The sequence below is a fragment of the Mus caroli genome, unplaced genomic scaffold (genome assembly GCF_978045245.1).
Source record: "Mus caroli unplaced genomic scaffold, Mus_caroli_1 scaffold_9, whole genome shotgun sequence".
Taxonomy (NCBI): Eukaryota; Metazoa; Chordata; class Mammalia; order Rodentia; family Muridae; genus Mus; species Mus caroli.
Window position 1 is genome coordinate 119,591,594 of NW_028227264.1, and position 13,316 is coordinate 119,604,909.

Genomic DNA, 13,316 nt, shown 5'->3' on the forward strand with positions numbered 1-13,316 from the left:
GCGGGACTAGGTGTCTGAGGGTCCAATAGTTACACCTGCATCCCAGCCTTCCTAGTTAGATCTTCTTCGACTATCGGAGGATGAGCTAGGCTTTGGCGAAATTCATGAAACAGTAAGAGGGGGTTAGTTTGCTTATCCCACAATCCTCCTCTTTTGCTGTCTCCTTTGCTCTTTGTACTGTTACGGGGGTCTTGGATGAGGGGTGCTTGTCTAGAGGTGTGGCTGAATTCATCCCATGGGGTTGAGAAAGAATTCTATGTTGTGTGAAGTAGTTCTACTCAGACAGGAAATGACAGTTGGTGACAGAAGAGCCTCTGACTGACTGACTCACTGAGGTAGAGGTGTGAAAGGTGCAGCTGTCTGAGAGTAAAAGCTGTGGAGGTGCTGAGGGGCTCAATTAGAAAGAGCTTAGGCAAGGGTGCCAACATCAGGGTCACCAGGGAATTAAAGTAGAGATCCTAATGGCCTCAGAAAGTCACAGTTACAGATACCATATAGGGCACCAGAGCCAACAATGATCTATGGAAGTCCAACTTGAAAAACCAATGAAGTTATTGGTATTAACCTGTGGGAGTAGGAGTGTTACTTGCAGGAGCATGGACAACTCAAAACCAGCTGATCACTGAACAGCATGGCAGCGACTCATGCAAGTTGTAACGCTGGACCTCACTTTACAACATTTACACAGCTCAACAGCTCTGATGAGCCTCCTCTGTCCCAAGAAATTCTTACTGTTTAGATAATCTTAGAAGTCACAAGGCCTTGGTAGCCTTATAAGCTTTAGGGACTTCCTGAGACTTGTGAGTTGTTTACCTCTGAGTCTAAAGGAGCCTCTCTGCTGTAATGAAATGTTTAAATTGGAACTTCCTGAGTCTTAGTGACTCCATCCATCTCCAGAATGGAAGTGTTTTAATTTTGAAGGCTATTCAATATCCAGTGTCCTCTAAACATTTTTTTCTGTTTTGAAATTATAGAGTCTGTCATCCCAAGTAGTGGAACATTTCATGTAAAACTGCCTAAGAAGCACAGCGTGGAACTTGGAATAACCATCAGTTGTAAGTAGAATGGGCTTCTCTTAAAGCATACGCTTCAAAGATGCTGTAGAATTCTGTTGCCAATTGGGTTTGCAGGTGTGGCGAATGTTTTACATTTTCTACACCGGTTTCAGAGTTAACCATATGAAGCTTTGGAGCCAGGTGCACAGCCAGCACCTGATAGCCTTGTGACAGGAGCAAGATGCTTCAGCTTCTCCCTGCTGTTGGATCTCTCTATCTGTAAAATGGATGTGAAGGCTCAGGAGAGAGCTTAGTTGGTCAAGTGCTCGATGTGCAAGCGTATTAATCTGAGTAACAAGCCCAAGCATCCATGGAAAGAGCCGGGCACAGAAGCACACAATCGTAATCTCGGTACTCAGGAGCCTGAGACATGGGGTTTGCTCTAAGATTTGCTTTCCAGAAAGTTCACTGGCTAGATCAGCGAATCCAACTTCAGTGAGTGATTCTGTCTCAAAAAAAAAATGTAGAAAGTAATTGAAGAGGATATCCAGTGTCTACCTCTGGCTTTCACTGGCATGTGTACAAACTTGCACACACACATATACAGAGAGACAGACAGACAGACGCAGAGAGACATAGAGAAGAGGAGAGGGGGAAAAGAAAACAATATGCAAATGGGAGCAAGATTTCTATGAAGTATAGGGCTAAGTCTTAAGTAAAATAACATCTATGCTGCCCAGCAAGTTTTCTATATTTCTCACATGCCAATATATAAATTATTAGATGAATACTTAGATGAACAGAAATATACAGGTGGGTTCTCTATATTTTTGTGTCCTATACTGTTGTCTAATGATGACCAGAGACAATAATCTAATTCAAAAATACTTTTGTATCTACTGAGGGCTCTCTTTGCGTCTACTATGTTTTTGTAATCCATTACAGATACAATCCAACTAGAGATACTATGTATCTTGTAATCACAAGCCTCAAACAATGCCTTTAAGTAAATTCCTGAGTCACTCATGTTACCTGGTCTAAATAACCAATCCACACAAAAAAAAAAAGTGTAGAATATAAATAGGCTTAATTCTCGTCCTCCCCAGGGATCAAATTTTATAACTGCCTTGATAAACCAACTTTGAAAATTTCAACCCCAGTGGGCCTCTACAGAAGAGGATAGAAACAGATTATTTTGTTCTTCTGATGTCCATAAACTGAGTTTATCAGTGCATGTCCCCATACACATGAAGCAAATGACCAGTACATAAGGACCAAAGGAGGCACAGAAGTAGGGACTCTGACCACAAGCTCATCCCTTCAAGAATGATGAGACAGTATAAAAATGCTTGGACACACTGCTCGGGAGGGTTTACGTCAGTGGTTATGGCAAAAGTAAAGTAAGTCCTCGATTGACTAGTGTGAAATAGGGCTGCCCAACTCAACTCTAACGATATAAATTAAACACTAAGACTGCAGTTCTATTTATAAGGAAAAGCCACACACAGCTGCTGCTATACTAAAATGAGTATAACTGCATTTCACAACCTTTGCGAAGAATAAGATGTCAAGTATCCGAGATGGTTCCCCGTTAGCCTAGTAGTAGCCTTCTGGGAGAAAAGTAAAGATAAAATGAGGCAGCACATAGGACAAATAAAATATACCACCGTGAAGCACTTGTATTTAGGAATGACTCAGCATGTGAATAAAGACAATATGTTGTAGTTGTGAATGAATGGCATGCCAAGTCCAATAAATAGATGTATGTATATGTGCGTGCACGCGTGCGCGCGCGCGCGTGTGTGTGTGTGTGTGTGTGTGTGTGTGTGTGTGTGTGTGTGTGTGTATCATGAATGTGCAAAGCAGGAGCCAACTTTGGATGTCAGCTCACAGGAGCGGTCCACCTAGGTTTTTGAAAAAGCCTCTCTTAATGGTCTGGAATTTGTCAATTGGCTACACAGGCAGGGCAGTGAGCCCCCACACTGCCTGTCTCCACTTACCCAGTGTGGATATTACAGGTGCCTGCTGCCATGCCTGGTCTTTGTTGTTGTCCTGTTGTTGTTTGTTTGGTCTCTGTATGTTGTCCTGAAATCAAACTCATCTCCTCCTGCTTTAGGGACAAGCACTTTACAGAGTATCTCCTCGGCCTTCAATTTTTATGGATATTAACAAATTAAATTTTTCTTCTATAAATTTTAAGAGTATCTACTTACATTAAATAACCAAAGGAAAAGAAAACAATTTCTTAAGTAAATTTTGAGATTGAAGCAATTCTGGTTGTAATAGACGCTCATGGGGAGGAGGTGTCTGGAGAACTCCCACTCACTGGCAGGGTTGTGTCAGAACAGTTTTAATGCTGACAGTGTAAACACCCACAAGCTGCTACAAGAAGGTCTGGAGTCTCAGCCCGCCACCGCCACCACCACCGCCACCGCCACCGGCAGCTGTTCTCTGTGAAGCGTGAGAGTCGCTCTGCTCTAAGTGGGGCAGGGATGCGCACGTCCTCACACACACACACACACACACACACACACACATATCACCTCTCAGAGCTCCAACTGCACGTACACAAGCAATCGTCACGATACTGAACGTGTTTCTTCCTGGAAAATACTACTAATTTACAAGTCAAGGAAACAGAATTTACTGCAAAAGAAAAACAAGAACTAAAAGGCCAGCCAGGATTTGGATTCATGGCAGTGAGAGAAACCCCTAAGGGCCTCACTGAGGTCCCAGCACACATAGATCCTCATTCAATGCCCATAGCCATTGCGTGGATGGATGAGGTATCTTCATCAGTATTGTTCTACTAAGCCCTGTGTCCCCCAGAAAGAAGTCTTAGAATACGATTGTGAAGTGCTGAGTGGACTAATGCATGTATTAAAGATTTAAAAAATGATCCAGAGCAAGGACTAAAGTGCTCCTCTCTGTAAAGGGTTACACATATTAAATGCATATGCACATACACATGCATATATATATGAACACTTGCATATATGTATATACATATATGTATATGCGTTCATATAATATATACACATATGGAAGGTATACATATTGTATACATACGTGTGTACAAATACATACATGTATTTGTGTACATATATGAATATACACATAAGTACATATGTGTTCATATATATATATGTATGTGTGTATATATATATATATATATATATATATATATATATATATATATGTAAAACCAAAACACATCAGGAAACCTCAGTACATGTAAGGTGGTAATCAGTCAGTGCTATAATCAACACCCTGTGAGATCCTTTAAACAGACCTCTAGATAACAAAAGTCTAATGTTCACCCCATTTAAAGTATAGTTTTTTAATCTAGTGTCCACTACAATTATATTATATTGGCAGGAAGGATATGCACCTTCTCCTCAAACACACATGGGCTCTGAGTGGGGCTGAGGCCCTGCATAGTTCACTGAATTTTCTCACATTTCATTTGTATGAAATCCCCTTTCTTCCTTCTTCCCCTCTGTGTTCAGAAGTAGCCCTCATCCTGAGAGGCACACATGTGTGTCCAGTTCCCTTTTGTCCTGGCAGGCATACATGACCTCAGCAAGTCCAGCTACCTTCCAGCATGAGAGGCACACAAGTCCTCAGTGTATCCAGCTACACTCCAGACCTGACAGTTAAAAAAAAAAAAAAAAAAGGCCACCTCTGAATCTGGATGTGGTGAGCGGTTTCGGAGCAATGTTCATGGGTTCTCAATAAAACATTTACAGCACAGTAGAGCCAGACATTGCTTTTATTGGTGTTATGATAATATATAATGATTTATTCTAGCAGTTGAAGTAGGTAAACTAACAGAAAAAGCCACACCCCGGTGCCCTCCCACCCCAACAAGTCCAGAATCACAGCTCCTACCTTCCAACAAAGACACTTGCCTGTCAAGTCAGAGAACTTCGGCTGTCTCTGCCCTGTGTGTGCCCTTGTCCCTAAAGCCTTTTGGACGATGACCTGTCTGTTGACCTTTGCAACAGGGATTTGTCCCTCCAAAGCGAGACATGGCACTTTGTGATGACATGTGTGTCCTTTCTTAATCCTGGGCAGCCCAGCGATGATCCATTTTACAGAAGGAAAGGCTGTGGTTGGGCTGTGTAACTACCGAAAGAACCCAAACTAATAAAAGGCCAAACAGCCCCCAACACATTCTGTCAGCCTGAGCACTGGCTGTCCTGTACCCATGTCGTTCCACCCTTCATCTGATCTGAGGAACCTTCCCAGAGTCTCGATCAGAAAAGCCAAAGGTAGCATTTTATGCAGGCGGTTAATTTCCTGGCCGCTCTTTATGATGTGACTGAGTTCATTGCAGAAACAAAAGCTTAGTTTTCCTTCTTCATAAAATCACAAAGGGGGGGGGGGGTGTGACAGGCACAACACATTTTCATCTTTCCTCTGCAAATAAGCTTTACCCAGTGAGGGTGAACGACGATGGGTTTAACACTTCTAAGATTGAACCATGGAGGCACAGTGCATGCTCTCTTGATATGAGTAAATATGAGGTTTTTCAATGGCCAAATCCTACATGAAGATCAAGAAAAGGAAAACAACAGCAACAGACCCTAACAGGGAACCTCAATGCACCTTATACTTCCAAAGGGCTCAAGAATTGGAGGCATCCAGAACTTGGGGTGTATAAAAATGATGCTATAGCTCAGACAGGAGGATTAGTTGGAAGCTAAGAATGAGTGAATTAGTCTGTGAGGTAACTTCCTGTATGCAGTGAAATCAGGTGTCTCTCCAAAAGAACTCTCAGAAGCTTTGAGCTTATATCTTCAAAAGAATGAGGAATGAAGAGGCAAGAAAGAGAGATGGGTGTGGTGATAACCTAGCAAGGGAGAGAACAAACCCCCGTGGTTCATAACACAGTGTAAACAGAGACTGACTAAGATTAAAAAACTAAAACAGTAGCATTACATGCTATTTCACAAGTGCAATCAACCAAAGCTGAAAGTGTGTGTTCCTCAAACGGATGCCGAGCTATGTCCCCAGTAAACTGATGGCGGGTGGAAACGACTCATACAACCTAACAATACAGTACCCTGTAGTATGCAGTGTTTATCTGCATGGCCAATGGGAAGCTATGGCTTGCCATCCTTGCACAGTATCACAAGAGGCTGCCGTGCCGCATGTTGCCGGTTTCACATAATCAAAACTCAAGTAGCGCTTCTACTGAAAGAAACTGCCTTCACACTATCAAATCTCAAAATCGCAAATGAATCACCTTACAGGCAGGAATCATCTCTATTTGAATCTGGGGAGACAGAAAATTGAAGACTTACTTCTGCACAATTTCCCACCAAATTGCATGAACTCGAAATTTTGACACAAGCGAAAAGGAAGAGCTGTCCAGATGGCTCAGTTGTTACGTGCTTGCCTTTCTAGCTCGAGAGTCCAAGCTTCATACTTAAAGCCACGTACAAATGCAGGGCATGGCATCATGCACCTATAATCCCAGCACTCGAGAGCGGGAGACAGGAAGACCCCCTGGAGTTTGTTAGGTAGCCAGTCTATTTAATTTGGTTAGTACTAGAGAGGGAGCTGAGGTCAGTGTGGCCGAATAGTAATAACAGTAAGCTCTTCTGCAGATCTTCTGCAGACAGGGTGCCCATGTGCAGGGATCTAACCACTTTGTGATGATCCACATAATGCTCTCTACAGAAACTCAGGTAAAGATTGTGACTCTTCGTCACGTGTCCCACAGATGAGGCACCCAAGGACTCTGTCCCCAAGCAATCAACCCAGAAGTGTTAGAGCCAGGGCTTCAGCTCCAACTGTTATCACCATCAAATGTCACTTCTTAATCATTACACTGCATTGTCCTTCTGTTTCTCTATTACCAAAATGGCATATCTGTATAAACTGTTCATATTTGATAATAGTGACCTGCTTGGTCAGTTTTAGAGCCCTGTGGTCCTAGAAGCACAAGCTTGGCTTGTCATTTTTCTAGCAGAGAAGCATTTGGCATTATAGTAGGGTACGTAAACACTGCTCGAAGATCCATTGCCATATCTGTGTGCCTGAATAACAGAGACAGAGCCCATACAGGTCCACACACAATTCTATGTTCAATACATCACTCCAGGAGACATCTGCCAAGAAGAACCTTTGATGTTTCAGAAATGGGTATAGTTGAAGGAGGAGAATCCATAAGACCAGGGTGGCCACCATGTGCACGTACCTATATAGAGCATATGAAAATTCTGCCTTCTAGGAAAAACTGTGTGGGATTGTCCTCTGTGTCATGATACCATCTTCCTCTCTTGCAAAAGGGGAAGGGTTTGGTGTATCTTCTTGCTTCTACTATTGCTGGTTTTCCATGGATCATTTCAGAGGAATCTGGACCTTTTTAATTAAAAAAAAAAAACAAAACAAAACTCTTGCATGTTATATGACGGTGGCGAAATAATGTGCAAATTCGTTGACAGATACTAGAATAATGCTTTTATCTAATAAAGATGTATTTATTTGTGTGTGTGTGCATGCATGCGTGCGTGCGTGCCCAGAACTAACTTTATTTTAGACCATGACATGAGTAAAATTGGCAACTGTTTGTGTCTATGGGTAAGTCATATCAAATCATTGAGTGACGGCTTAAATAATGAGTTAATTGCAGTGAATAGACTGTTCTGCATTCTTTGCTGTGAGCTAAGGATAGTGACTAAGCGAAATCTCATTAACATTTATTCAGGACTAATTTCAATAGTGGGTAAGGTATGGGGGGGTGTTGGTTTTCCTTTAAGTATGATGCTGAGCTGTTAAACCATCTGTTCTTATGCATAAACATTTTTCTGGGATTCAGGTGGGATTATAGAATATGATACGGTTCTGTGATTATTATGGAATGATCAGCCTGTTTATAATAAAATCTTACTTCAGGGGCCTCTTAATGTTCTCTAAAAGGAGATCATGGCAAGCTTCAGGTTGGTAAAACATCTTCTCTCAGAGGCCACTTGTCTTTTATACAAATGTTGATATCCTAAATGAAACCCAAAATGTGGAAATAAAGATGGTTTCTTTGTGCTTCCCTGGGCTATATAACTCATAGCCACAGTTAATGCCAAGGAAGTTTCTTTTAAAATGCTTTTTTTTATTATTTCTATCAAATGGAAGCACTACCCCCCCCCAAAATTATAAGGGCCACTGTGACTGATGATAATTTTAGTGTGCAGTTTCATGGGGGCTATATATGTATGCTTAGAATAAATATATACATATGCATGCATTTGGTTAACTAATAAAATATTGACTATAGCAACAAAGTAAACACTCACATCCCAAAACACTGTAGAGCTTCCTAGGTCGGATTTTGTGAGCAGAACATAAAGATTTATGTAGCTCACCCGCCAAACTAATTCCTTCTGGGAAACATGAACTTTAAAGCTGTGATTGCTGCCCTATGTCCTTCCCAGTGCCCTTGTGTAACATGATGAACTGGTGACTAACAGTGGCCCCTCCTTGATAGAGAGGCATGGAGGAAGGGATGAGAGAGAGACTCACCTTCAGTATCACCAAGCCAGCGAGTCTAAATTGATTTCATGATTCTCTTGTTGAGAAGCCAACCATTTAGGTCACTGACCTGAACGAGACTAAAGCTGGTGGTCACCTCTCCAACCGCCTTCTTCGATTGCAAATTTAAATGGCCACACTTGCATGAATATTTTTGTAGCTATAATACAAATAGTTTCTAACCATTTACTGGTTGTTTTTGATTTACAAATAAACTCTTAGTGGTGTTGAAAGTTACTGTCAGGCAGGAGGGAACTGTCTCAGATGAGTCCTGGACGTGAAGATGTGATTGCTCACTCTCTCTCTTCATTGTTACAGCGCCATCCAGTAGAAAACCGGGGGACCCCCTTGTCATTTCAGATATCAAGAAAGGCAGTGTGGCACACAGGTAAGGAGTGTGTGTTTTCTCACTGGCCTGTTCCTTCTATCCCTGCACTTCTGTGCTCTATAGCTAAAAGTGTTTTTTAGGGTATTTTATGCGTTCAGCATGAGCGTTTTCTTCACTTTCTTCCATCTTCCATTTGTTACTGAAAACTCAAAAGTTACCCAGTTCTGAGCAGGACCTCTCCAACACAGTTAGCTTGTGGGATGGCTTTGCCATCGTGTCCCCTTTAGACAAGTAAGACTTTAGAGCCACCATTTATGTTTATATTCCTGTTCTAATTTCCTTTCTGTTGATGTGATTTAAAAAAAAAAATCTGACCAAAAGCAGCTTAGGAGAAGAAAGGATTTCTTTGGTTAATATTTCCGGATCATAGTCCCTTATGGAGAGAGTCTTAAGCAGGAACTTGAAAGGTGTGCTTCCATGAAGCGCTACTTCTAACCAGAGGACTCACAGCCAAGAGATGCTTGCTGGCTCTCTCAGACTCATGCTTAGCTAGTTTTCTTATCCAACCCTAAATTCCCTGCCCAAGAAATGGTGCCACTCATAGTAGGCTGGACCCTCCTAAACCAATGAACAATTGAGAGTCCATCATAGACATGTCCACAGGATGGCCTCATCTGGGCAGTCTCTTGGCTGTCACTGCTTTCTAGGAAGACTCTAGGCTATATCGACTTCACCATTAAAGGTAACTAGAGCGGTCTCCTCCTTGTTCACTATACTTCTAAATGAGATAGTCTCATTTTTTTATTTCACAGATAAAAGTACATTTTAAGTAATCAAGCATGCAAATATAGTGTTGTTAACATTCCTCTTATTTTTCAAATAAAGATCTTTTAAAACCCCACCTGTCATCATAGGGGAATATGTCATTAAATAAATTCTAACCACTGAAAGGTATGGTGGACATAGTAGGAGTGTGAGAGAAATAATAGAAGCACAGCCCTATTGAAACATATTAGCATCAGGTATGAAAGAAGGACAGATGTTTGTTTTTCATGTAATGGGTGGGAAGTGTACAAGGAATCCATCCTACCTACTTGCCTTCCCTATTTCCTATCTGTAGGTGGGAATGCATTGAGGGATGCTCAGAGAGCCTGTATTATCTATCATAGGTGATCCAGTAGAATAGAAGAGACACTGAAAATTAGCAAACAATTAGTAGACTCTAACCTACACATAATACATAAGGGATAGTTCTATACCAAAAACATATGCAGTCTATTCTAAATCCTGCTATGGCTGTATTATGGATTTTTTAAGATTTTCAACAGTCTTGCAATTAGTCCAGAAGCAGTACTGGACTCTCTGAGGCCATTTTCCAAATAGTTATGTCGGATTGTCCCCTTTCCCAGCCGCAACAAGTTTCCAGGTGCATAAAGAAAGAGCCCAAATCCTAGACTTCAGTTCTCAATGACCTGACCTGTCTTACCTTCTTTCATCCCGCGGTCCTCTCCTTGGAGCTGATTGCAATGCATCAATAATGTGTATCAAGACTGAGAGGAACACTAGGATAGTTGGGTCTCTGGTGCCTGGCACCCCCTAAGGAGCTCTATCCTTCCCAAGTAAATGCCTAGGTTAAATTGAAGGAAACTTAAGGAAACTGTTTTTATAATATACGATTTAGCGGCATAGCATCCATCTCAAAATAGATGCTTGTCAATAAAAGTACAATTTTAAGACAGTTCAAGAGCTTTGGCTCTGATGGTCATGTGAACACAAGATTATACCCAGTGCCTCTAGAAATGGCCTGAGTACGTATTCATCACGACTCATGTGATACTGTCCACTTATCAACAGAACCGGAACTCTGGAACTTGGAGACAAACTGCTTGCGATAGATAACATCCGGCTGGATAACTGTTCCATGGAAGATGCGGTCCAGATCCTCCAGCAGTGTGAAGACCTGGTGAAGCTCAAAATCCGCAAAGATGAAGATAACTCAGGTATTGACAGCATCCTTGCTCATAAGACTGACTTTTCTAACTGCCTGTCTGTCAAAAAGATAATAAATCTTGACGCTTGTCATGTTGCAGCTGGCTAATAATGTCATAGCGGTGTTTTATATAGTTGTTAGAGTCTTTGAGTTATGCACTGAGTCTTGAGTAGAATTTAAATGATGCTTTCAAATTTTAGAACTAAGATTTTTTATAAAAATTATATTAAAACAATTTTAAATATGAGTACCACTCTAAGGCAATGGAACTGGTCATTTCTAAGAGTTCGATGATACTTGTAGCCTGTAGCCATGGTGAATGCTGCCTTTTTAACTTCATATTTAGCTAGTTTACAAACTCTGAATGCTTTTCTTTGTTATTTCAGTGATTTTAGTAGCATAGACAGTAGTCTCCTACTTCATGACTTTATTTAGATTTTATGGCTTGATTTAGATTCTCACCTTCTTTTGAATTATTTTCCTAGAAAACCTCTCTTAACCCAGGATTACATAGTGAGAATAAAAAGGAAACTGTGGGATTCCGCCCACATTCTGTCTCACGGTTTTTAGGGGTCAGATCTATTCTAGGAGCTTGGGTGATATGTAAGGAGTACTGTGTGAGCAATGCTTCTCAGACCTTGGTGTTCCTCAGTCTCCTGGGGAGCTTTGGAAACACACACACCCTGGGCATTGTCTCCAAGTGGAGGCCGGATTCTTCTTCTTTGACAAATGTCATGGCACTGCCATCAGTTATGGGAGGAGCAGGGCTTTTATTGCCCTGCAGTAGACGTCTTTTTTTTTGTTTGTTTGTTTGTTTTTGGTTTTTTGAGACAGGGTTTCTCTGTGTAGCCCTGGCTGTCCTGGAACTCACTCTGTAGACCAGATTCGCCTCAAACTCAGAAATCCGCCTGCCTCTGCCTCCCAAATGCTGGGGTTAAAGGCATGTGCCACCACCACCCGGCTGGTAGATGTCCTCTTATCTGTTCACAATCATAACCTGCAACTGACTGAAAAGATAACTCGCAAATAAGGGAAATTCTAGAAATCTGTATCATAATGCTCTCACTTAAAAGGTTGCCAGGCTTACAATTAAGTTAAGGCCCATCCTATGAATGTGGGTCTATGGCTTGCAGTCTCAAGTCTTTGTTTCCCTAAACTATACTATAATATACGGTTTGCTGCTTCTATGTTGTTGTTTTTTCTTCTTTCATTTTTTTGAGACAAGATGTCTAATTGAAACAATTGAAGGGAGGATGTATTTGAACTCATGGTTTCAGAGGTCTCCATCCATGGTTACCTGGATCCAGTATTTATGGCCATGGTGAAGTGGAGCATCATGGTAGTGAAGAATCAGGAATGCAAACAAGAAGGGGCCAGGGGCAAGTTATAGCCTCCAAAGTGATGCCTAGTGCTCTGTTTCCCCCACTCAGCTTCACTTCCTGTTGGTTCGTGCATTATAAACTCATCAAAGATGAACACGGTGCTCTGATTAGTAACCGTACTGTCATGACTCAATCACTCCTCAGTACTAGCTGAGGTCCAAGCCTTCACCACACAGGAGCCCCGAGTTAGCATGGCAGAGTCCATGTCACATTCCTACCAAGCATACCACTTCTGACTTCCAAAGGACCCTTAGCCAACTCAAGACACAAAATGCATTCAGTCTATCTCTAAGACTTCCCAGCATCTCAAAAACACCAGCTGGCATTGCACAAAAGCCCAAAGTCATTCTCTTCTGAGACTCGAAGCCGCAAAACCAGCGTCACAGAATGGCATTAAGGATCTTGGCCAACGTGAGCAGTGGCCAGGCCCAGGTGGGGCAGAGTGACAGCAGCTTCTGAGTGTTTGGAAGCTGCGCTCAGACACTTTCCTTGGCAGCCTGTGCAAAGGTTCCCTGGAGCAATCTGCAACCAAAGTCTCTCAAAGGCTTTATTTACATCATTATGCCCTTGAGCCACTGATGGATGGGAGCTGCCTAGTTCCTGAGATGCCACCAAAGCATCTTGGTTGTCCCAGTGCCAAGTACTCGCCTGCTTGTTATGGTGTGAGTCTACTCAGCAAGCTCACTATACTTTAAAGCCTCAAAGAGCTTCCCCACCCCCACTCCCTGTTTGTTTTTAAAACTTAAACTCCACGCTTTTTAAACTCATCTGCTCTGGCATTTCCTTCTGATTTTCACTGTAAATCCAGACAAAAGCAATAAATAATGTCCATGCAGGTCTGAATTCTGTGCTACCTCAAAATGGGCTCCATTGGATTAGTCTATAACTTTAAATTTGGCATCTCACAAAGTATCAGGACATGGGAAACAGTGGAGACATGTTTTTGCCAGCATGTAATATACAGTCTCCCATCTAAGAGGGTCCTCAAATCCATCTGAAACCTCACGAGCAACGGTTAACAATCGCAGTATCATTCTGGTAGAGTTCTCCCCAAAACTACCTCCCATACTCTCCTCCCTTACAAA

General features: G+C 41.9%; 1 protein-coding gene across 12 annotated transcripts in view; it reads left to right on the forward strand.

Moving 5' to 3' along the window:
• The window catches only part of Grip1 (glutamate receptor interacting protein 1), a 639,981-nt gene that overhangs the window by 563,184 nt on the left and 63,481 nt on the right, over positions 1-13,316 (forward strand). For all 12 annotated transcript variants that reach the window (XR_015048471.1, XR_015048472.1, XM_085843198.1 and 9 more), the window contains 3 exons: positions 975-1,055; positions 8,850-8,919; positions 10,714-10,859. Coding sequence is in view for 10 of the 12 variants with exons in the window: in XM_085843198.1 (XP_085699324.1) it covers positions 975-1,055; positions 8,850-8,919; positions 10,714-10,859 (297 nt within the window). In the remaining 2 variants the exon portion in view is untranslated. The remainder of the gene's footprint in view (positions 1-974; positions 1,056-8,849; positions 8,920-10,713; positions 10,860-13,316) is intronic.